Source organism: Peromyscus maniculatus, chromosome 9 (assembly GCF_049852395.1).
Source record: "Peromyscus maniculatus bairdii isolate BWxNUB_F1_BW_parent chromosome 9, HU_Pman_BW_mat_3.1, whole genome shotgun sequence".
In the NCBI taxonomy this organism is placed as follows: domain Eukaryota; kingdom Metazoa; phylum Chordata; class Mammalia; order Rodentia; family Cricetidae; genus Peromyscus; species Peromyscus maniculatus.
Window position 1 is genome coordinate 51,709,456 of NC_134860.1, and position 25,169 is coordinate 51,734,624.

At 43.6% G+C, this 25,169-nt stretch overlaps 1 protein-coding gene and 1 gene segment (V, D, J or C); both read left to right on the top strand.

Annotated features, from left to right (window-relative positions):
* LOC102917268 (M1-specific T cell receptor alpha chain-like) overlaps positions 1–25,169 on the top strand; it is a 775,359-nt gene that overhangs the window by 672,506 nt on the left and 77,684 nt on the right. The window lies entirely within an intron of this gene.
* LOC121832288 (T cell receptor delta constant-like) lies at positions 351–23,231 on the top strand. The segment is given in 5 exon segments: positions 351–505; positions 14,075–14,353; positions 14,852–14,917; positions 15,266–15,379; positions 22,561–23,231. Coding segments are annotated over 3 exon segments (423 nt in total).

Genomic DNA, 25,169 nt, shown 5'->3' on the forward strand with positions numbered 1-25,169 from the left:
TACCACTTCTCCCTCGCCCTTGCTGTTCTATATATTCTCTGACCTAAAGCCACAGGACAAGTGTAAAAGCCTCAACTCGGGAGTAGTCATGGATCAAAGACCTGACAGTGTTGGCTTTCGGAGACAAACGCTTCTATGTGGGTCTAAGAAATGGAAACACTTTAAAACAGCAGAAAACACAGTTAAGAGAATGTCACACGTGTACTGTGTCGGAAGCATTTACTATGGAACATGTCGTTCCCACATGCTGTTCAAACATCAACCTCCTGTAAGCAAACCCATCCTTATACACATTTGCAAAGTCATGAGGAGCCATCTGGATGAGTGACCAGTGCCATCTTTAAAGTACAGAAGCATGAACGCCCCCACCCACCCCCACACCGCAGTCATGAAGTCTACAGAAAGAAGGCGGGGAAGAACCGTCGAGGTTTTTGGAATGGCCTCAGTGGCTGTGCTACAGACAAACTCGTCTTTGGACAAGGAACCCAAGTGATCGTGGAACCAAGTAAGTTGTTTATTTGTCTGGATTTGGTTGGGGTTAAGGGATCTTCCACCTAGGTAGAAGTATGAGGAAATGTGAAAGGAATAATATGGATAAACCTAATAGTGTCCAATAATGATTCAATGGTGTCAAGGCAGATGTCTGGAAGAGGTGAGCTATGGTTAGCTGCTCCCTAGGAGTTGGGGTATCTATAAAAAGAAGTAGAATTTGGGGGGTTTGAAATTACCTATGCAGCTCAGAACCTGGGAGAATTGTGCCTGCTTCACGGAATCAAGTCGAACTATAGAAACCCAAGTGGGACTGCTTCAGCAGAGTCAGGATGCATCTGAGCCCGGGTGATCCTATAGCAGTGGCTCTAGATTTAAATAATGCTGACCTTCCATAGGTCAAACGCTTTCTCCTGGGAGAGCATAGAATGAAACCAGTGTCCTGGACACGGAGCGTGAAGCCAGAGTAAGTGGCCATTCACTACAAATATGTGAGCACAGTCCTCCGTGGAAGGAAGGTGTCCAGACACTCGTGTCTTCTAGTTCAAACTGTAGATAGAATCTGTTACCGGAGAGAAATAAGGATGGAGCAGTGTGTTTCCCAGGGAGACCAGATCCAAGAATAAGAATTAAGGGTGTCTGTGGGACTCCCAACCAAGAGACACTTGAAACGTCTATGGGAAGTCCCTATGGACCTTCAGAACCCGTGCTCCTAGCTGTTCTAAAGCAGTCACAGTAACAGTGTTGAGTGTGTGCTACACAAAAAGTATCTTTTAATATCATTTAAGTTGCTGACGAGATTCAACAACTTCTTGTTATTAAAAAAGATAGTGGTTTCCACTCAGTAGATGCTGTTAATTATTATAGTCAGGTAGCCGGATGTTGCCCCTAAGCCAGGGGTCTACTAAACCAGTAAGCTAAACTCCACTAAAGAAGTCTAGCAATAAGCTAGAAAGCAAAGAAGTCTGGTCTAAGCACCAGTGGCGGCCACAAGTCACCAGACTGGTGTCTAGGAAAGCAACACCTGCTCTCTCCCCTGCTGTTTTGACTTTCAGCTTGTTTTACAAGGTCAAGAGAAGGCTCTGGAGAGGCCAGATGGGAGACTGTCGTGGGTCAGGCTCTCCTCATTCAAAGAACTGTCCGAACAGGAAGGAGGGTCCTGAGTGTAGGAAGTGAAGGAAGCGAAGGATCTGGAGCCAGGAAGGGAAATCCAAGCCTGGGGCATCTCCAGCCCCCGCAAGGCTACCTTCAGTAGAGACTGGAGCAGGGAAGAGACAGCTGAGGCTAAAGTAACAGTGAAGCAGGGGAGCTCAAGTTTGCCGCTTTTGTTTTGGTTGCAGTCGAAGTTTGTAAAGTCGTGCCACTCAGACTTTTGCCTTTAAATTTCTTTGACTTTGAAACTTCTCACAAAACTAACAGCATGTCCCCACCCCCAGCGAGGTAGTGACCGATTTCCCTAATCTCCCTTTGTTCCCGGAGCTCTTTAATGAGTTAACGTGCTCTGATCTACTGGGCCGGAGTCCCCCAGGTGCAGAATAGCAGAAATCACTTCTCAAATCCATATGGCTTAAAGTTTCCTTTTAATTATATTTTAACTTCAAAAGTGAGTGAACTTAAGGAAAATGATTTGGCAAACTGTGACAGATGGATATGACCCTCTTCCCCCTCCAAAAAAAAAGAGATGTGATTAATTGAAGTTTGCCAGACACCCAGCCGGTGCGCCACATTATTCTTTGAGCTGGAGAAGATAAGGCGCATCTAGGGGGTAGAGTCCAGAATAGTTTTCAATGGCGCCTTCCTTTTTAGCCAACCGGTGCTGGATTAATGAGGTACAACTGCAAACAGGGCCTTCTGTCTTCTCTGAAGCCAACTTTCTTTTGATTCTTTCTTTGGAAGCCCCTTTCAAGCTCTTGCTTGCAAGGTTTCCAGGAAACCCTAGCCTGGCCGATCCTATCTACACCCAGCAGCAGGTCCCACCAGGTATCCTAGGCTGGTGGATAGAGTTTACATGGAGAATAAACCTGGGGATGCCATGCAGTAAGATGCCGAATGTAAACATGTGCTTGAAAGTGTCCAGGGCAGGAGTTAACAAAAGGGTCACCATCCTCAGAAACATCTTCCTGAATGAAAGAGGCTGTAAGGGTGTCTTACAATGCTGTCTGTTATTACATACCATCCTTAAGTCCAAAAAGGCTTTTTGAGTGCCTTCTTTGTATCAGTTCATTTGTTCAGTCTCAAGATGATCTTTTGGGATTAGTTACCATTTTGTGTTTTGCAAACAAGGAAAATGAATCATGTTGGGAGGAGGTTACCCAAGATCGTACAGCTTAGCCAAACTCCAATTTGAATCACCTGTGTGGTTTCCACATCTGTGCTTTTAAGATTCCTGCTGTTCCGTCAGGCTGTCTCTCCACACGAGGAGGACTTTCCCACGCCATGCAGAAAAGCCACCCCATCAGGACTTCACGCTATTTCCTTTCCAACAGCCCCCTCACCAAGGAAGGGCTCCTACCCCTATATCCAAACCGGATACCCAGAGAGGCATCCATCCCAAGAGGTGGAAGGCAGGCTCGTCACTCACATTGCAGCTTTAAAGTCAGAGAAAGGCCTAGACAGAGATCAGAATGTCTACCTTCCCCCAGGAGGTCCTGGGTAGCTTCCTTATTCTTCCCAGTTGGCTCCTCAACAGTGCTCCTCCCCCATTTCTTTCTCATAAGCTTCTCCCAGAGCAGAGTCTTTATGTGTGCAACTCTCTACCTAGAGCCTTTTCCCACCAGGGACCGGTATAACTTTCCCCCAGTGCCTGCTTACAATGTGAGGCCTTTCCAACTCACTCCTAGAAGCCCCTTCTCCGCTCTATTATTTATAGTCCTTTTGTCCATCTAAAAATTACTGTTGATTTGTTACCCCCCATCCCTCTTGGTCCATGGAGATAAACACGGTAAGATTTACTGTCCACAAGGACCTGTAAGACACCGAATGTGTTTTCTGACACGAGTGACTCAGTCCACCGGAGGACACCTCAGTTGGTACCCGTATAAAGGAGAAGGAAACCCACGGAAGTACGCCAGAAAACTGCAGCAGCAAAGCGACCCTTTATTTTTGTGATTCTCAGAGAACTTCGGTCTTCCATGGGTTCTAAACTGATTTGAAAATGTTTAGTCTCTCCTTGGGTTTTTGAGTGACAGACATGTAGGCAATCTTATGGGGGGCGGGATGTTTTACAAATAACAGAGCTAATTTGCTCTGCAGCCCGGGGGCACGTCACTCTCAGTGGTGCCGAGCACTATTTTAGGTACAAAGAGTCAGCCTAAACAGGGCGGGTCAAACTTCTTACTCTGGAAAGGCCAATGACACAAGGTCAAACAGTGAGGCAGGACCCAAGAACCAGGACCAAGGGCACAAGTAGGAAGGCTCCGTGTGTAACGTTCATTGACGGGGTCTTGTTGGGGAGGTGGCATTTGACGTGGCGGAGTGCGCCCGGCAGCTCCCCGGAGGAACGGAACTCCCAGGCCAAGGGGACGTGGTGCTCTCTGGAGTGTGTGAAGAACGGTCAGGAGGCTGTGGCTGAGTGAACGAGTGCCAGGAAACAAATTTGAAAGGAGACTGAAGAGAGGGCTCAGTAGGTAAAGGGTTACAATGCCTATCCAAGAACTTGAGTTCGAATCCCCAAAACCCATGTAAAAAGCCTGCCACAGTGGCACACGCCTGCAATCCAGTACTGGGAAGGCAGAGACAGGAGGACCCCTGGGACTCACTGGCCGGATAGTCTGGCCTAACCAATGAGTTCTAGGTTCCGTGAAAGATCCTAACTCAAAAAGTTAGAATGATAGAGGAAGATATACAACATCTACTTCTGGCTTACACACACACACACACACACACACACACACACACACACACACACACACACGACTTAACCTGCATACAGAGATGATGTGGGATGGGACAGTCAGAGAAATGAAGCTCGTAATCAAGGTGGGGAAGGGTAGCTTATAAGCTACTGGAAGGACTTACACTCTGATTTGAAAGGGAAGGCTAGAGAATGGACTAGAGATCATAACTGACTTGGAGCAATGGTCAAGGAATAGAGAGACCTGGATTCCAGCCATCAACTGTAACCCTGGGAAGTGAGCACCATCCTCTGGTCAAAGAGAACCAAAAGTGAGATTCCTTCTCCCTCCATAACGGCTCCCAGCATTCCTCCTGAGTCTGAGCTCTGTCCTTCCTGAAGTTACATCTCTCCTGCTTCAAGTAAAATTCCTCTTCCCTCAGTCTAGACCTAATAAAATTCTAAGAATTACATTGGTGCTTTGTAGCTTACAGGATGCTCTATACTTATTCTCCCATTGTCTTATAACCTACCAATAGAGACAGCATTTCTTCACTTTATAAGGAAGAAAATAGAGCTCCCTACATGTCATGAAGATGGTAATGGCTAAGGGTCTTTCTGACATCTTGTTCACCACAGCTAAGAATGACCCTTTATTTTTGTGATTCTCAGAGAACTTCAGTCTTCCATGGGTTCTAAACTGATTTGAAAATGTTTAGTCTTTCCTTGGGTTTTTGAGTGACAGACATGTAGGCAATCTTATGGGGGGCGGGATGTTTTACAAATAACAGAGCTAATTTAGCAGTCACTTCTAAGCATGAGTATGGCATTAAAGTTTGCTAAAACGTGGCATTCTTGAACATGTAGTTCCCGTGGACTCTGGTGCTACTATGCACTAGAAAGTACAGCTGCTGTGTGCGCTTGGCGGTGGCACAGTGCTCTCACTGACCTGAAGCAGAATTTGTAAAAGGTCAGGCTGAGGGAAGTCCACAACTCAATGGAGCTTTGCCATACCTTCATGTTGCCCAAAGCTTAAAAACCGCTGCTCTGGGACCGGCGTTCTATCTTTTGTAACTATTGAATTAATAAATAGTGATAGTAATAATAGTAATAGTAGTAATAATAATAATAAAAACTCCTTGCCAGTCCACATTCCTTATCTCTCCTTCAGAGGGCAAATTTCATTAAAATGGGACATGAGAAAAGCTGGATTTCTACATGCCGTAGAAGTGCCCTTCTGTTTGTCTTGGAGGCTAGCTAGCCCCTAGAAGAAGAGAAATGAGACCGTGGGACAGGAAATCCCCCAGTGGATCTCACACAGCTTGGCATCTGAAGCGAGGGCTGCTGTAAAAGGAAAAGCAAATTGGTTTTGGATTAGGCTTCCTGGCTGAGGAAAAACACTTCTCTTTCTCAGGGGAGCCTGTCCATCCAGAGGTCTAATCACGTAACTTGTTTTCTTCTTCTGTGACACTGTCTTTTGACACTGTCTTTCTTGACTATTTTCCTAAGTCACCAGATCAGAGGTCTCAAATGACTGAAAACTGCCTCCAGCGGGGGTAATCATCCAAGGGGTGATTTTAGAATCAGGGAAAACGTCTGATAAAATGTAGGGTGGGTTTTCAGTTAGCCTTCTTGAGCTCATGTCCCTTCTGGAAAGGCTTCATTGTCTTCCAGAAAAAATGGTTCAACATCTGTGCTTTCACCACATACTGGCCCAGGCCACGGCTGTCATCCTGGTAGGGGGCGGTCATGAGGTATGATGAGAAGTTTGTTCAATGACAACTCAGAACCAAGTCTCGTTCTATTTGGCAACTCTGTGACATCACGGAACTCTAATTTCTTATGGTTACATGAAAAGGGCTCCAAGGAACTTTTTGGCTTGAACACACTATGATACTAACAATACTCCACATAATAAGACCAAATTTGGCAAGAAACACCGCCAAGTCCAGTGTTGGGGATATCTTGTGACCAATTGAGAGACTCAGCTTTCTTTACGTATCTTTCTATCAGCCTGCGTTTGATCACGGGGGGTTGAACAAGTGTGAGCTAGTGCCATTACCAGTCCTATCACCCATCTTCCTGGCTCCATGAATGGAAACTGGGATCTCAAAGGCATAAGAAAGAGGCCCGGCCACACTTGCTGTCTTCACCTCCAGGGACAGCACCTGTGGAATGGATCTAATAATACCAGCTCATGAAGTTGCTTACAACGACTGCTAAAGTGGCGTAGACACCAGTGTTAAGTAGTATAAGGTTCTGATGTGGATGGTGGTTTATGTGGCTGCTCTTGAACTCCTGAAGAGACCCAACTCTCAGTGGCCCTCACCCCCAGTGCACTTTGCCCTTCCCTGTCCTGCTGAAGCATGATCTGTCAGTCATTAGCCTACCTGAGCCTTCCTATCACTATTTTTGCTTACAATGGCCATTGAGAAGCTCAGCAAAACCAAAATGATTCCTTTCTCTTAGGAAAAAAATGAGATCTTCAGCAAAATCTAGGGATAAGAGATGGTAGGTTAAGGAGCTAGTAGCCAAAAACCTAGGGACGTCCCTAAATGTCAACATTTAGAAGATAAAAGGAGATAAGCAGGCTGCAAAATGCAATGCTTAGATCTCAGAAACCTTCACAAGATTCTATTCCTCATGCTACCCACATCCTAATCCACCAACCCTATCCAAACAGATGAGGTGGACTGAAAGGGATGAGTAGCAAAGCAGTCAACTGATACCTAAGCTAGTGCTGTAGCAATGCAGCTTATCTATGGAAGTGGGCACCCGCTCATCACAGAATCAACTTGTGCTCAGCCCCTTAGAGCAGTGGTTCTCAATCTATGGGTCATGATCCTTTGGGGGGTTGAGTGACCCTTTCACAGGGGTCACATATCAGATATCCTACATACCAGATATTTATGCTACGATTCATAACAGTAGCAAAATTTATAGTTATGGAGCTGCAATGAAATAATTTTATGGTTGGGGGAGTCAACACAACATGAGGAACTGTATTAAAGGGTCGCAGCATTAGGAAGGGTGAGAACTACTGCCTTGGAGTTATTGTAGCACAGTTTCATAAATGAAGCTTCTCCGGACATTGAGGGGGGGGGCTTAAACTTGAAACTCATTATTTGTTGCAATGAATTAGAATAAAATTTGAGGACCAGTGGATTTTTCTTAAGAAAATACCCAATACATAACTGAAGACTCTATCCTAAAGATTAATAAGGATAAATCTTCTACAACCACCTTGAAAAGCTGTAGGTCAGGTTTCTGGTTCTGACCCTCTCTCTGGTCAGGGATTAGAACACAGAAGCTCCAGCTGAGATGAGCCTCTCTTGATCTCAAAGGAAAAAGAGTTACAGTCATGATGTGGGAAGTAGAAACAATGAAAAGACATGAAAGAAGGCATTAGATGTACCCTATCTATCTATCTATCTATCTATCTATCTATCTATCTATCTATCTATCTATCCATCTTGGTCTCTTTTCTTTCTTTCGTTCTTTTGTTCTTTCTTTCTTTGAGAACTGGCATTAAGCCAGCAAGGCTGACTGCAGACTAAGTGATCCCCAAGATCCCATCCTAGCCAGAGTCACACTTACCTCTTCTGTTAGCCATAAATCTGGAGAGTCTGCACAAGGCCTCAGGGACCTATATTCTCACACAGAAGCACAGCCACTGACTCCAAAACAATAAAGAAGTGATGGCGTTCTCCTGGAAGTACTACCCACTGGTAACCTGGTCCAGTGTTTGCAAATCCAGGGTCTATAGTCAGAGGTTTGGCTTCTAACAGCCAAGCACTTGAGCCAAGTCAGAGAACAAGTCTTTCAAATGGCTTCCAAAATGCCAAGGCCAACGAGGCAGTTATTATCTCTTACATGGTGACATGTGAGTTTTTCTCATTCTAGAGGAAAGAAAGAAGAGGAAAAGGTATAGGGAAGTAGTGAACCTGGCCCTCTTAAGTAACTGGAACTGTCAGCTGGGTCTCTGCCTTTCAGAGGATAATAAAACCTTAAGGGTTTTTACTTAATAAGTAAGCATTCTTCACTGCCTATTGCTCCCAGAGAAACCATGAGATTTCTTTAGTGTTCTTACCTCTAAGAACATCAGAGCAATGAAGAGAAGGAGGAAAGCCAACTTATGTGATAGCTGATTGCAGTCTGACTGATGTTTGGCAAATTGCATCTGAGCAAAAAGTACTGTGCTTCATTTTCTCTTTAAACCATTTCCACTTGAAATGCAGAACTATCTTCTGTGTTAAGAGTCAAATCTTTGAGGCTGCACTTTTTGGAGCCTTGGGGCTAAGGAGGTTGAAAATATAAATGCTTACTCTCTGTTCTGTTAGGGCACTGACCACACTTCCCGATGATGTTCTACTTTTTTCTCTGGTTTCTACCTGCAGTGATGGCAGTTAAGGTGATATGTGAAGCTCAGGTGGGGAAAACGAGAATTTCAAATCAAGCTTCCAGTTCAAGGGATGGTCCTCCTTCACTGTCATTCTCTTTTCCCTGGCTCTAGCTCTTGCTCTTGAGTTTGGTGATGAGATGGTGTGATCCACATAGTCGTGATGATTACTATACACTTCTGAGACTCATATTTGGCCCCAGAACCAGAAGAAATTATAAAACAAAACTCAATGAGGACAACACAAGGACTGACCCACATGCCCTCTACACACCTGCCAAACACAGCCATTTTGTTACTCAACCCGCAGGTCCTTGCCCCTTTTCTAGGCTCAGTAATTAGAAAGAAAACTCATTGCTACCATGAAACTCATCTGAGTAGTGGAGGAAAAAGAGGATTCAAATCAAGATATACCATTTGTGGTTCAAGAAAAAGGAACCAAAGTATGAAAAAAACGATGTTCCTCGGGCCTCCTCTCCTTGCTTTTTTCAGTCAGGGTAAGAAATTTAGAACTCTATCTCTGTATCCAGCTATTGTGGTTTTCTTGGAAAGCCTTCCCAATAAACTGGGAGTTAAATTTTGCATCTTGAAGTCAGTTGTCTGTCAGCCTCTCTTGTCCTGCTTCAGCCCTGTCCCGGGACCTCTTAGATGGAGCCTTCCTGCTCACTTTCCTATCCAAACATTCAGCTACTATTAGCTCAAAAGAAAGGGACATTCTGTGCACTCAGCTCCCTGTCCCATCAAGAACAACTTTGTAAGTCTCTGAACTATAGGCGCTGTAGGCTGAGATGCAGGCTCCAAGGCAAGGCACAGATGTTCAAGCTCTGACCCAGGGCTAGCCCCAGCCTGGTTATCTGTAAAGCAAGGTGATAATGTGCTCCTGGGTCACCCGACAGATGTTTTTTGGAACTGGCACAAAGCTCCTTGTGGAGCCCCGTAAGTTGACTTTTTTCTATATTTCTATGGATAATTTGAGTCCTGAGACTAGAGCTACTACCCAGATTATATTACTAATTATAACTAGCAGATTCTCTTACATTTCAACAATTGAGTGGGCAGAAGGAAATGGGCCAGAGTGAGGACACTGGACTGCTAACATGCCTTTGTAACTACTTTTATTTTTAGTATATAGATACTAAAACTCGAGTCCTCATTTATTTCCTGAATCTTCAGATCAATCTAGAAAACAAAATAATCTTTTTAAAATTACACTAATAAATGCAGCCCTGGGAGGAAGGGAGTCACAGGGGCACTTAAGCTCAAACTTCCCAGGAAATGGATTGTTTTCTGCACATATCTTTACTAAGCTGACTAGTCCACATGCCTCCTTACAAAACACAAAAGTCCCATAGCTAGGAAAGCTTTGGAGACAAGTGGTTAACCAGGTGAGAGTAACCAGGTAGAGAAAACTTTAGGACTTAAGTGAAATCCCAGACTGGCAAAGAGCCTTGAAACTCTGAGTGACATGTATTACAGATGCCACATTCTTAGAGAACCAATAAGATGCTCTGGGTGGTTCTACAGTGGATAATATCTAAGTCTGTAAGTCATAAAGGACATTTAGAAAGGACATTCTCTTATCTTTCTGCTGTTTGCCAGCATGTAATTTTAGCACTGTATGAGTCCTCATAAGAGAATGTCGGAAAACAAAATGGTATTGTCCAAGTAAATACATTTGAAAGAAAGTGTTGAAATATAGTCATATTTGTGGAATAATAAGAGACTGTTCTCAAAAGATAAACAATGAGATTTTTCACTTAAATGTTATGTTCAAATATTTGTTTAAATCAAATACAAAACAGACTAAGTTCCAAGTGACAGCTACATGGAGTCCATTCTACTTATTTAAAAAGAAAGGGTCAACTCAAACCAGATCTCTGTTTTCTTTAGTTACCATGCCAATCAGAGGCCAATTATTTGATTAATAAACTCTTCTTTCAATTGTTTTAAACATATGGATCTTAACTCAGGGAGAGAGACTGAGAAAACGTTTACTAAATCAATGCACTGTGTTCAATTTGAAACCTCAACAAATACGTTCAGGTCTCAGCATGTGCCTGCATGGAATTCTTCAGACATCCACCTTGCCAGCTGTATTATAATGTTCATGTTATTCACAAATAATCTCCCTAACCCAAAGTATTAATCAATGATAATTTTTTGATGTGTTTAGATTTTAAAATCCCACACAAGCAGCTGGGCCGAGCAGCACATACCGATAATATTAGCACTCAGCAAGCTGAGGCAGGAGGATTGGGTGTGAAGTTAGTCCTAATGACTTGGAGAGACCCTGTCCCAAACAACAAAAGTCCAATCAAGCCTTCGCTGTCCAACTTATTCAAATTGAACCGTACTCTTGAACAATTGACAAAATGAGTTTGAGCTTGCTTTGGTTAGTTTGATTCTTTTTTTATTGAACAAATTTCTAACTCCTAATTCTCTTGAAAATCAACCACAATACATCTCAAGCCACAAACAGGATCGTGAACAAGAAATACCAAGTTCCCAAAAGAAGACAAGTGACGAAGACTTGTGGTTTCAGCCGTTAGTGCTGAGGTTATCAGTTTTGCTGTCAGTGACTTGAGTGTGTAAGGAAAAAAAATAAGCAAAGTTTTTTCTCACGAGGGTTGAGGGTGGATAATTCTAAGAAACTCTTTGAAGAAAAGAAACCCAATCTTGTCCAGAGCTAAAGCCAACATAGTCAGAATCTTGGGAATTCGTCTCCTGCCCTGAGTGCCAGAACAGATCCCAATCTTTCATTTGAGCTTCTTGATGGACAAAAAAAAATAGAGAATTATGACATAGTCATGAGGAAGCCTTCTCAGGACAGCTTATTCTCTTGGGATAGCCATGATCTAATTATACTGTGGAGATCAGCAGGCACCTTCTCACTAAGAGTCACTCCTTTCAACCAATTCAGACCAACTGATTTGGTTATAGCTTTACTACCATGGACCCCATCACTAGAACTCCAACCCAACTTTGGATAGAGCAATAGAAAAGTCAATTCTTTTCTACTTGCATATGCACTACCAAGATTTTCTGTCTAGTAAGATTTTCTGTTTAGCAAGAGACCTGGTGTCTTGATCATAACCCATAAGAGATAATAGTATGTTGTAATTCAACATAGTTTTCATTTGATACCAACAAACCCAGCTCTTTACTAGTAAATACTATGGGCTATGTTCATAAGAGAAATTACTATTGAAAGTCAGAAATGAATCTTAGGATTAGAAATCTGCTCACAGGTCAGTGGTTGTTTCTTATTGTAGGTAATAACAAAGCCCTTTCTTTAGTGGTTATTTAAAGATAACATAGAATCCAAGCCTTGTGGACACAAAATTTATCACAATTCAGAGGCTTCAACTAGGCAGTATGAGAGAATCATTACTGTCTTTCTCAAAGCATCAAGACTTCCAGTTTTAAGGAAAGAAAAAGTGCATACCTAGAATAATGGTGGGTTATATTCAAAGCAAGGTATGGAAGGCGAAGTAGGCAGAGAATCCAATTCCAGCACCAGCATTCATTCCACAGCCCCTCTTAGAATAAAACAAGAGATGGGTTTAGCTTGTTTTACGTCAGCAAGTACTTTCTAAGAATGATAGTTGTTATCCTCTGATGGTATGTGCCTACAATCCTAACACCCAAGAGATGAAAACAGAAGAATCACAAGTTCAAGATCATCCTTGACCATATCGCAAGTTCAAAGCCAGTCTGGGATGCATGAGCCCCTGTCTCAAAAGAAATGACTCCTAGAAGGTAGCAAACCTGTAATGTTATCACTTAGAAGGCTGAGTGAGGCCAAAGGATCAAGAGTTTGAGTACAGCCTGATATACATATAAAGACTATCTCAAACAAACAGAAATAAACAAAAATTGTACAGTGGCCAGGCCCTTAGAAAAGAATCAGTGCCCACCCAAATGGAGAGAAATCTACCCTTTACTTTCAGTGGGATCTCTTCCAGTCTACAGAACGGGGGCAACACCCTACAATGACTCCAACTGCCCCGCTCTGAGTTTCAGTTGCTTATGCAGACCTTTCTAGAAGCCTGTGTTTTTAACTGACATAGTCTCACCATCTCATGTTAAAGAGGTCCCCCAGACTCCCATAAGGCCCCCAAGACAAGCCTGGTTGGGGTAGGCTGTACCATGAGGCTTCCTAGAGTTCCCTCTTTGTCCCCGGCTTCAGTGAGGATAAATGTTAAGTTTTACTCCATTAACCACGATGCTTTGTCTGTATGCCTGCTATTGTCTCCCTGAATCCATCAACTCTGCCAACCTAGAACAAGTACTCCAATCCACAGTCAGAGATCGTGAAACTCAGGAGTCCCGTCCTCACCAGGGTTGCAGTTTACGAGAGAATTTGATAAGGAGCATTACAGCAGTACTTAGCATAGGGCCATTGGTCTTACCAAAAGGAGGTGATGGGGGGGGGCAATGCAAAATATGAATACCTTCCACTATCCCCTTCAAAGGCTCCTATATTTAAAACTAACCAACTGACACAGATAGATATTCAGCCTGACCTTAGCTGTCCAGCTAATGAACAAATCATAGATAACTAAAATGGAGCTTATCCAAAAACTTGGGTTTTTTTTTTAATGTTTGTGTGTGCACAGGTACACATGTGAGTGCCAGTGCATGCACACATTAACAAATGGAAACCAAGGGACAATACTGAGAATTAGTCTCAAAAACACTATCTACTTCATTTGAGGCAGGGTCTCTTGTTGGCTTGGAGTTCACCAATCAGGTGAGACTGGCTGGCCCGCAAGCCTTGAAGATGTCTTGTCTCTGCCTCCCCAATGCTGAGATTACAAGCACATACCACCATGTATGGCATTTTTACGTGAGTTTTAGAAATCTGACTCGGGTCCTCGTGGTCGTAGAGTGAACACTTTACCAAATAAGCTCTCCAGCCTTTTTTGAGTTTGGTTTTGGTTTTGATTTGGTTTGATACAGGGTATCATATAGCCAAGATTGGGCTGGTACTCAAGGATAACCTAGAACTCCTGATCCTCCTCCTTCTACCTCCCAGCTGGAATAAGTGGTACATAGCACTATGGTGGGTTTATGCAGTGCCAGGGATCACATCCAGGGCCCCCTACTAGATCTTCAGTTCTAGAAACTTCTTTATACTTGTCATACCCCATCGTTCTTCCAACCCTCTCTCATTTCAGCTCCTTATTAGATGTGAAACTAACTGCCCCTTCTTTCCTCTTACCTTGTCCATACTTCCATGAAATGCTATCAAGGACACCACTAACAAGGTATAGAGTGTTCTAGATTCTAACCAACACTGGTTTAATTCTCATAATACTGTAAATTATCATCTCAGTTGATTATATTTTCAGAAATTCAGCCACCTACCAAACCATCTGTTTTCATCATGAAAAATGGAACGAATGTTGCCTGTCTGGTGAAGGATTTCTATCCCAAGGATGTGACTATAAGTCTCAAATCATCCAAGAAGATAGCAGAATTTGACCCTGCTATAGTCATCTCGCCCAGTGGGAAGTACAGTGCCGTCAAGCTTGGTCAGTATGGAGATTCCAATTCCGTGACATGCTCAGTTCAGCACAACAGTGAAACTGTGCACTCCACTGACTTTGAACCACATGCAAATTCTCTCGGTGAGTATCTATCTTGAAGGAGCTTAGACGGGAAACTCGGGGGAAGAGAAGTGAGCAGTGTGAAGCCAGCATAGATTACTTTTGATTTAGCATTGTGCTGGTAAAAAAAAAAAAGAAAGAAAGAAAAAGAAGGTTCTCAACTCTGGCTAAGAAGAAAATGTTCTGCATCTCTCTTCTTATTTAATCCTATCCCTCATCTTCACCAACACAGTCTTTTTCATATAAATGTCTGGCACCAAAGATATCATTTACTCCAGAACAAATACCAAAATTCCACAAGGGAGGCTATCTCATCATGCAATTGGAAATCCTTGTTCTGCCTACAAATTAGAGAGCATCTTGATGCCCTGATGATGCCAAAAAGATCCCAAACAAGAGGAATCCTGTCTGTATAAATAGCTGTATGACCCGCTTGTCCTCAGTTTACCAACCTAGAGTCTCCTCCTTTTGCCTCTTGGTTGCCAACATAATCTTGACTACTATTGTTTTTTTTTCTAGATAATATAAAACCACCAGAACATGAAAATGCCACACAAACTTCAGAGACTTGCCATGGCCCAAAAGGTTAGTTCAAATCAAGTGGTTGAGACAAATTCTGTCATCAACACATGAGACTGCAAAGCATCAAATTTCAAAAGAAAACCACAACAACAACAAAACCATACTTAGCCCACTGGTTCTCTCAACCTCCATCCCAGTAGAGCTTGCCAGGCTGTGAGCCAGTGTCTCCCAAACTGGCCTGTCTGGGTGGGCACAGGAGCCTGAGGGCTCTGAATGCTGTCTCGCACCACACTGGGTGTGTAGGTCAGGAAGAACCATGGCCATTTGGGACAGACTGGTGACAGTTGCTGGCACTGTGGAAAGAAATTTGCTCTCTCCTGAAGCCGCTGTTTTACTTTTATTCCATCATAGTTCACACCAAGAAGGTAAATATGATGTCCCTCACAGTGCTGGGGCTACGAATGCTGTTTGCCAAGAGTGTGGCCATCAATTTTCTCTTCACTGCCAAGTTCTTCTTCTTCTAAGGTAAGAAGTGGTTACTTCATAGTTCCAACTCCATCCTAATTATGCCATAAATGGTAAAGGAGGTTTGGAAACAGTAACAAACAAGGAAAGTGTGGCGGTACTGTCCCATAATGTCAGCACTTGGGAAGCTGAGGCAGTAGGATTATTGTGAGTTCAAGACCAGCCTGGTCTACATAGTATCAAGCTGGCTAGGGCTATATAACAAGACCTTATTTCAAAAAGAAAGGAGGGAGGGAGGGAGGGAGGAAGGGAGGGAGGGGAGGAGGGAGGGGAGGGGAGGAGGGAGGAAAGGAGGGAGGAGAGGGGAGGAGGGAGTGTGGGAGCCCGTTCTGGGGTTCCTCGTGGCTTTACCCAGCAGGTCCAAATAGAGGATGATCAGGACCACGGGCCTGAGTGCAGGTGTCTGAGATGGTCTGCACTTGGCTGTGCTGGGGGAGGAGGTCTTTTGCTCCACCCCTTGGCGTCTCTATAAAAACCCTGGACCAGAGACAGTCCGGGCCCGTTGGAATAGGTTCCAGGCCCTCTCGAGGCTATCCTTTATTTTCTATCTGTTTATCTCTGCAACATTCTCCACTATAAATCCTTCTATCTAATATTTCCTGCTGCTCGCACTCAAGAAAACTCTGGGAAGCTGTGGGGGTGGTGGGTAAACGCCCCACAGAATGGCGCCGTGAACAGGGACTCAAGAAAAAAAGGGACTAAAGAAAAAAAGGGACTAAAGAAAAAAAGGGACTAAAGAAAAAAAGGGACTAAAGAAAAAAAGGGACTAAAGAAAAAAAGGGACTAAAGAAAAAAAGGGACTAAAGAAAAAAGGGACAAAAAAAGGGGGGACTAAAGACAAATGAACAGGGACTTAAGACAAAGTAATAGGGACTAAAGATAAAGGAAAATAATAGTTTTATTACAGAGTTTTTGGTGAAAGTGCTGAGTTAGCCCTGCCAGTGGAAAGGCATGCCGGTGTTATGGAATATATATATATTTTTATATATATATATTTTTGGTGAGGCAGGGGTTTTATCCTCGAGAGAAAAGGAAAGCGGACTGGAAGGATGTCCGATGCTGCAGCGAAATTCTCTTCTGTCAAAATTTTCTATCTTCTATCCCTTTCTCAATTTCTATCTGTGATAAGTATAAGATATAGGGTAGTAATATAGTTTAGGAAAAACTTAGAAGTATAAGATTGTGTAGGAAAAAATAAGTAAGGCAACTAGACAGAAAAACTCGTCAATTTTCTCACTTTGGGGGCTTTGAAAGCAAACTGGGGGAAAAATCTTTCTTTGGGCTTTACGGGTAGTAAAAAAGCTCTTCTCTGAGCTTATGAGAAAGAAAAAGTTTCCTATGGAAGCTTTTGACCCGGGGACAGCTGAAATGCCAAATCCAAGCGGCAGGAGAAAGTAATTTCTCCCTGAGGCAAAAATGGGGGTGTAAGAAGTCAAAGTTTAAAGTTGGGAAGTTTTGGGAAATGTTGGTCTTTCTCCTGGGGGGGGAGAAACCTTTCTCTTAAACTATAAAGCTTTTCTTGAAAAATTTGGGGGGAAAAATCTCTCTAAAAAGCCTTAATCTTTCTCTCTTAAGAAACTTAAAAACTAAAGCCTCTAACCTTCTCTCAGAAAGACGAGAGTAGAATCACCTGAAGATATTAGTATGGGGACCACCTGTGATTAGCTCTATGGGAAAACAAGAAACTCAAGACAGCAAAACCTAAGTTCTTTCAAGCTTTAAAAATCATCCCTGCAATGCAGGAGGCAAGGACAAGTTTCTAAAAACCCCTTCTAAGCTCTGTCTCTTCAAGCTTGTAAAAGACAGTGGGTCAGAGTACCCTGAGGGAAACGCTTGGGGAGAGTGTGGGTGAAGAGCTACAGAGAGCCCAAAAGGGCAGGAAACTTTACCTGAGAAAAGCAAAAAAGCCAAGCTTTTCAGTTGCAGCGGAGCTGAGGTAGCAAAGGTTCTGAGTGAGTGTTTCAGAATGAAAAGGTGCTCCTCATCGTCCTATGCAAAGATTCCCTGAAACTGTTAGCATTGTATCCTCGCTTCTGAGCAAAAACCCAGAGGCGACAGGCCAGCGTCTCTGAGTTGGAGTGCATTTCGGGGGATACTAGGGTTCCTGCAATTGTGAACTTCCTGGAGCACAGAGCTGAGGCAGGAAGGTGCAGGACCCAGGGGAAGATTGCTAATGAACAAACAAAGCTAAAGCCGGTGGGAACGGCACAGTTGTCCACTTTCCTACAAGTCCCGGGTTGAAAGGTCCACAACTACAAAAAGGAATCTGAGAAAAAGCTTTCCTATTAGAGAAAGGAGCTTTCTGGGAAAACAGTAAAGATGAACTGGGTCTGAAGCAGTCGTGCTGCCGAGTCAGAACGCTGTCTGGGGAAAGCATCTCTTTGAGAAAAGCTTTGTTTCAACTGACTCCCATGAGATGAGGGAGTGTAGCCCTAAGGGGTGATTGCCTTTGGCATAAGCTCTGTCCTGAGCACCCAGACAAGCAAACACAACCCTCTGGGGGACTGGGCCAGGTGAAGGCCTGATGAGGCAAAGCACCTGTCCTTCCTAATGGGAGTTTAGAAATGGCAAAAACCTCCCTTGTTAGATTTTCAGTCTGTACGTAAACCACACAGACCCCGAAAACAAACAGACAAAAAGCCCCTACCTTCAGTAGCAGGGAAAGCCGCCGCTGTAGTGTCGGAAACTGTTTCTGGGGTAGAGGGGATAAACAGAGACCAAACTGGGAACTGTCTGGGAGAAAGACTCTGAAGAAACAGAGAAGGGACAAACACCTCCCCAGAAAATGTATGACCTGAAAAAGCTGCTAGAATTGGAGGCAGATTCGGGGGGAGAAAAAAAGCCCCTACCTCCAAAGGCAGCTAGCAGAGGTACAGAGCTGCAGATACCTGAAGTTCTGCATCTGGGGAAGGAAGGAGCAAGCAAAATGAGATAGATCAGTGGGAGAAAATCTCTGAAGGAGCTATGGAAAAGCTCTGTTGTAAATGATCTTGTTTTTCACTGACTGGCTAAAACAAACACAAGCCCCGAGGAAAGTTGCTATCAGAAATGCCAGCCTCAATGCGGCTAACGAGGCAGGTGTGGTTCTGATTCGGGGGCCAGTGTCTGATGAAGGAGAGACACCTGTTAAAGCCAGCTGAGGAGACTAGAAACCTCCCAATGTGCCATAGCTGAAAATGTAAAATGCTTGTTCAAATCTCCCATTGCAAAAGCAAAAAAAATCTTTGTTCAAACCTCCCGGGCAAGAATTTGTAAGCAAGTCTGGTAAAAGAGAACCAGTTGACTCTCAGACCCAAAAAGAACTATGGAAAATGACTGATATGGGAAATGATATAAGGGACTGATATTATTATGGACTGATATAAGGGAAATGCATTCTGGGAAAGGTAGTTTTTCCGCTCAAGATGGTGACATTGCCCTGAAACACTTTTGTCGGCTCTAAACTTAAAATACAGCTTTTAAAAATGAGAAAAATCGTCTAAGGGTTTAAGTGTCAGTTCCAATGAAAAATTGAAAGGATACGGAACTAGGTGCTTCGCGTTTTGGGGCTCTGTTGGTAAAATGCCTTATTTACCCTAATAGCTGTGCAAAGTTTTTACGGCAGTTGGATGACAAAAAGCTACCTATAAGAGCAAACAAGTCACTTTAAAATCCTTAAAATACCACCTAATAGCTGTGCAGTTTTTGGCGAAGAGCTTTACAGCAGCTAAATATGGTAATTTCACCCTCAGTGTGAAGTGAAATTTCTTGGTAGAGCAAACCAAAAGTGCTGCTGTAATAGAAACGATTGTCTGAATTGAAGTACTTAGGGGAGCTATTATGAATTTGGGTGAAGGGACAGCCTCTAGTTAAAAACCGTTTACCGCTGACAGTGCATCTCTGCCGGTTCAAAAAGGCCGACTCGCAACTTTGGGGTGTGGCTTTGTCCGGAGAATGTTACAATCCCCTAGCAACAAGTATCACAACTCTATAATGACAACACTCACTAAATCCCAGTGCTTTATAACAAAGCTAACTATAAACTGTAAACTTTAGAAATGATGTACGTACTTCCTGTCTAGTTAAGAGAATCTTTCTGATAGATGGTGATAATAATTAAGAGTAAGAAGTAGAAAGACAAATATAAGATATGTGAGTTTATAAAAATTCTGTCTTGTTAGATCTGTGTTAAGAAATCTTTAGGTGTTTGCTAAGTTAGATATATGCTAATGGTAGCCTATATAAGTGTGTAAAATAGATCTATAGAGTTCCTTTAAGAATATAAGCTTGTAAGAAGTATCTAAGGTAGTCTTAAGACATGTAGTAATAAGCTTGTAAGATGCTAGTTGTAAATGTAAGTTTAAATAAGAAATAAGATAGAATGGATATAAGTATATAAGAATTAATAAGAAATATATTTGCTAAAGTAGTTCTATAGTTTCCTTAAAGTATAAATAAGTAGATGTTAATATGTTGTATATGAGTTTGTAAAAACGTGTAAATGTTGAATATGAGTCTAAATGCTTTGCAAGGCAAAAATGTTATATGTGAGTTTGTGAAAAAGTGTAAATGTTAAGTGTGAGTCTATTAATGTATATGGTGAAAACACCTGAGACACAGGAGATAGTGTCCTAGTAGACTGCAAAATAGGCAGTCTGAATGGTTTCAAAAGCTCCAGAAGCCGCTAAGAAGCTAAGAATGGCGGACGCCAGAACCAGCACAAGGCATCCGCAGCTGAGATCCGTGGAATATCAACGCAGCACAGAAAAACCTGAGCTTAACAGCAAAAACGGTGCGGTTTAAAATCTTACTATACTAAAAAGGTCTGTCTGTGAGAACAAAAGTTGCAGAGACGCTTGTTTGAACAAAAATTATTAACTGCAAAAAGTTTTGGTTAAAAAAGTCTCTTCATATTTGGAAGTAAAAGCCTGGTACCAGAATTTATTTCTTATTTAAACTTTTTGAACTTAAAATGAGATAAAATTACAAAAACATTTTGGTTATGACTTTCTTCAAATTTGGAAGGCTAGTACCAATATTTATCATTTGAATTTTGGTACTTAAATGAAATGAACAAGAGAGATTTCATTGCAATGGGACAATTTTGAGCTTACTTATAGTAATGACCTAGGAACGGTTTTCTGGAATTGGGTTAAAAAAGAAACTGTTTAAATGAAGAAATGTATTTCTACTTAGAATCAAGATGCAATTTTGTGTATGCATATATGCTTTATTAACTGGTGATTTATGAGTTGTTTTGTGAAACTGTTTATGTAAAAATGAAATTACTTATGGAACTGGTTTTATGTTACAAATGGAACTGTTTAAACAGAAAAGTTTGGGTCCTCTAACTAGGTTTGAGTTTTTGTTTAAAAATTATAAAGAAAAGGAGGAGTTATGAGATTGAATTATGTTCGCAGAAACCTATTGATATTAATGCACCCTGGTTTTGTGGAGTTAAGAAAATGTTTAAGTTTGATGTGAATACATCGAAGTTTTTCCTATGTTCTGTTAACAAGAAAATTCAAATGAGTGAGTTAAAGTTGTAAGACGGAGAAAATTGTTAACTATATATAGCACCATATATGCTAATTCTAATGGTTCTGTTAAGAGTTTGCTTTGAGTTGTAAGATTGAGAGAATTGTGACTATGTATAGCAATATTTATGTTAACCTGTTAATGGTAATGATGAAGCTAAGGGATTCTTTAAGTTTGTAGTCGCCTTAAGAGTTTTGGTTTAGAAAGGGCTTGAGGCAGCTAAGACTGCTGTGGTCACCTTGGACCTAATTCAAAAGAGAAATGCCATCTATATCATCCTCTACTCCCATACTGGGAGGTGTAACAGCTATGGAGATTGCTGTAAGCCATTAATAGTTATTTTTTTATATATTAAGAAGGGGGGACCTGTGGGAGCCCGTTCTGGGGTTCCTCGTGGCTTTACCCAGCAGGTCCAAATAGAGGATGATCAGGACCACGGGCCTGAGTGCAGGTGTCTGAGATGGTCTGCACTTGGCTGTGCTGGGGGAGGAGGTCTTTTGCTCCACCCCTTGGCGTCTCTATAAAAACCCTGGACCAGAGACAGTCCGGGCCCGTTGGAATAGGTTCCAGGCCCTCTCGAGGCTATCCTTTATTTTCTATCTGTTTATCTCTGCAACATTCTCCACTATAAATCCTTCTATCTAATATTTCCTGCTGCTCGCACTCAAGAAAACTCTGGGAAGCTGTGGGGGTGGTGGGTAAACGCCCCACAAGGGAGGAAAGGAGGGAGGGAGGGAGGAAAGGAGGAAGGGAGGGAGGAAAGAAGGAAGGGAGGGAGGGAGGGAGGGAGGGAGGGAGGGAAGGAGGGAGGGAGGGAGGGAGGGAGGGAGGGAGGGAGGGAGGGAGGGAGGGAGGGAGGGAGGGAGGGAGGGGAGGGGAGGAGGGAAGAACAGAGAGAGACAGAGACAGAGGCAGAGAGAGAGAGTGATAGGCTTGCCTATGAAGCCTTACACTTCCCTGGGGTTGGAGAGATTACTCCGCAGCTAAGAGCATTGACTGCTCTTCCAGAGAACAACAGTTCAATTCCCAGTACCCACATGACAACTCACAACCATGTGTAACTTGAGTTCCGGGTATCTGATACCCCCTTCTAGCCTCCAAAAGCACCACACACACACAATTCACAGACGTACATGCAGGTGAAACACCCATACACACAAATAAAGTAGAATACTCTTCTCCCTTATTTTCCCCAGTATGTCCAAATGTTCATCAATTTCTGTTCAAGGAATGACCCTAGATTCTGAGAGTGGGGTTGATCAGTAAGTACAGCCAATCGTTCCCAAATGGGTGTCCAGCCCCACCTGTTACGTCACTCTCAGTCCAGAGGTCACAGGCAGCACAGCAGTATAAAGAGTGGTACCCTAGGCATCAGAAAAGCGAGTTTTAGTCCTGACCTTGTGACGAGATCCCTGATCCCACAGCCAGTTTCCTTACCTTCTCTGGGTCTGGGTTTAAGGATGGTTCCCAGAAAGCCAGTGGGTTTGATTGCTATACTGACTAGCAGAACCACTGCCGTGTTAGCAGGGCGTCTTCCACAATGGATTAACCATGTCTGTAGTGGTGCAGCTCAGTAGCCCCGCCACCCCAAAATGATATCACCCCTGCAACCCCTTCCAGTGCTCAGGGTCTATGATTCTGTAACAACCTTCCTTTTCTTACAGGCTGGCTGGCGTGAGGAGACTACAGTTCCTGAAAGAAAATCAAAAGCTTATGAACATGCTGTATCCAAGGCTTCCAACTCCTTCGTGCTCCAAACTGACCCGCCACCACCGCCTCTAAACAGCTGCTAACAAAACCAGCTTTTCTGTGAAGGCAACAAGCCTAGCTAATCCTCTGGTCTAGTAGAAAACCAGAAGCCCTGGGGAGTGGGGTTTGTGGGCCTGGCTTTACACACTGCTTTTATAAAGGCTCGGAAAGCTATGAAAACACAGACCTATTTTATTTTCCCCTTATAACTGGTATACTTTGGAAATGGTGTTCCATCCTTCTTTATTTACCCAGAACTAGAAAGCGGGGACCAGTAAATCAGCAGCTTAATTACCCAGGAGGAAAATGGTCTTGGGAAAGAGAACATGTATCTTTTTAGCTTAACGTGGAAAGCCGCACTCAGCCCGTTCCTAGCCAGCCCCCCCCCCGCCCCTCCTCCTCCTCTCCTGAGGCACGGATGGCCCACCCTCTGGATTCGCCCTCACAGCCATGCAGGAGAGTGTTCCCAGCAGCACCGGGGTGCCAACGGCTTGAGCACTTCCTGCTTCTCCTAATATTTTACAATCATGTTTAGCTTCCTCAATGCCCTCCCAGCAGGCAATAAAGCTTCTGCAATCACATCTAATTATTCTCCACTCTGGTACCGAAGATGAAAGTAAAACACAGAGAGGAAGGACACCTCTTTCTGTGAACTGCCTTCACGTGGACAAACGGGCTGAGTCCCAGGCGCAGTACCGGGGAGGGGTGTGTGTGTGTGCAGATTAACACCTGTGCCCAGCCTGCCATCGACTCATTGTGCAAGCGTTTTGGAAGCGGGGACAGGAATGTGACCTCTCTTTTTTTCCTGGGAAGGCAGCACCTTTATTGTCTTTTGCCGGCCAGTCTGTGCCCAGGGCTTCTGACATCACTGGGCACAGATCCTTTCACCTGGGTCTTTGATGTGCCTTCCGGCCTTTCTTCTCAGGCCTGCCTCTGTTGCATTTATTAAGCTGCTGGCCTCTGCCTTCACTCACTGTGGACTACGAGGGCAAGGGGCACTCAGCTCTGTTGAGCTATTAGTCTGCTGGAAGCCAGGCTGAGCACGTCAGTCACACCACAGCTTCCTGATCCCCAGGCCCCAGATGCCTGTCTGGGGGACTAGGCCCTGGTTTCCTGCTGCTGTTAGAACAGCAACACCTTCAATGTGGTGTTCAGCTCTGTTAGTCTCAGCTCAGCGTGGCCACAGCTTTATTGGTATACACCCACGAAGGTAGCAGGCCTTAGCAACCCGGCACTGTGGTTTCCTCAGCTGCTATGAGAAGTATAAAGCAGGGGTCACGGTGTGGCATGTGAAAGAGCAATTATCACTGGCAATTCTCCAGCCACCATCAACCACAGACTCCGAACCAAAGGAGGGAGTCACTGGGTTCAGGGAAATCTAGATGGATAGGCCAGCTCTACCCAGGGAACAGCAATCACAACACTCCACACCTCACCCGGTATGTGTGCAGAATGCCTAGTCCCAAAGCACTCACTTCTGCTCCCTTGCTGCGACATCAGGATGGTCTTCTGAAGTTCTTGGGAAAAGATCACATCCTCATGTTTCAAGTGGAACAAAACATTTGCCCTGCCAGCCCCACCCCAGCAAAAAAAGGTTTGTACTTTGTCAAAAGTCATTCAGTGAGGCAGAGATATTGCTAGGAATGGAACCAAGGTCTCAAGACTGTCAGCCCAAAGTTGCTGTCCCATGAGCTCACTACATCACCAAAATGAGGACAATGTGTCGATCTAAATGTCACTACATTGAGCTTCAGGACTGCCTCTTGTCAGCAACAAATGAGACAACTCTGACCCACCAAGCTAGGAAAAACTCCTAGCACATCACAGGATTATAAATTTCTTCCACCAAAATGAACCTCCAAAAATTTTAAATTACTATTTTAGTTAGTATACAAATAGCGGGTTTGATTATAAGATTTTCCTACAGGTATGTCATTATCTTGTTCAGATTCACCACCACCCCCTTATTCATGCCCACCCCCTCCCACCAGCCCTCTCCCTCCCTAAAATTATTCTTCCTCTGCTTTCGTGTACGTGTGTGTGTGTGTGTGTGTGTGTGTGTGTGTGTGTGTGTGTGTGTGTGTGTGAAGACTGAAGCCAGGAGCCACGAAAGATTTGGCTGCCTTGGGATGGACCATGACCTGTGGTTCCCTCACCTCATCCTCTCTGCTGCTCCACAGAGTGGCTACGTTTCACTTACTGTGTCTAAAATGCATGCAAACTCCTGCCCAAATTCACCCAGATAAAGCCTCCTAGGATCTAGCTGCAACAGAGTTCTAGAAGTACAGCCTGGCGTCCCTGGCTATCATGAACCAGCTGTGAAACTGTGAGACCATTTCTTACTTCTGGGCTCTTCCATTCCTAGGGTTGTATCTAATAACTCTGATGTTATGTTTAAGAAGCAGATGTTACTAGAAGTAGAGAAAGGTGAAACCATGTCTCAGAGACTGAAGGGGCATCTGTTTCAATATCAATCACACAGCCAGTTTCTCCTGGAGAAAATGGTCTTGTCTCAAGAGCTATT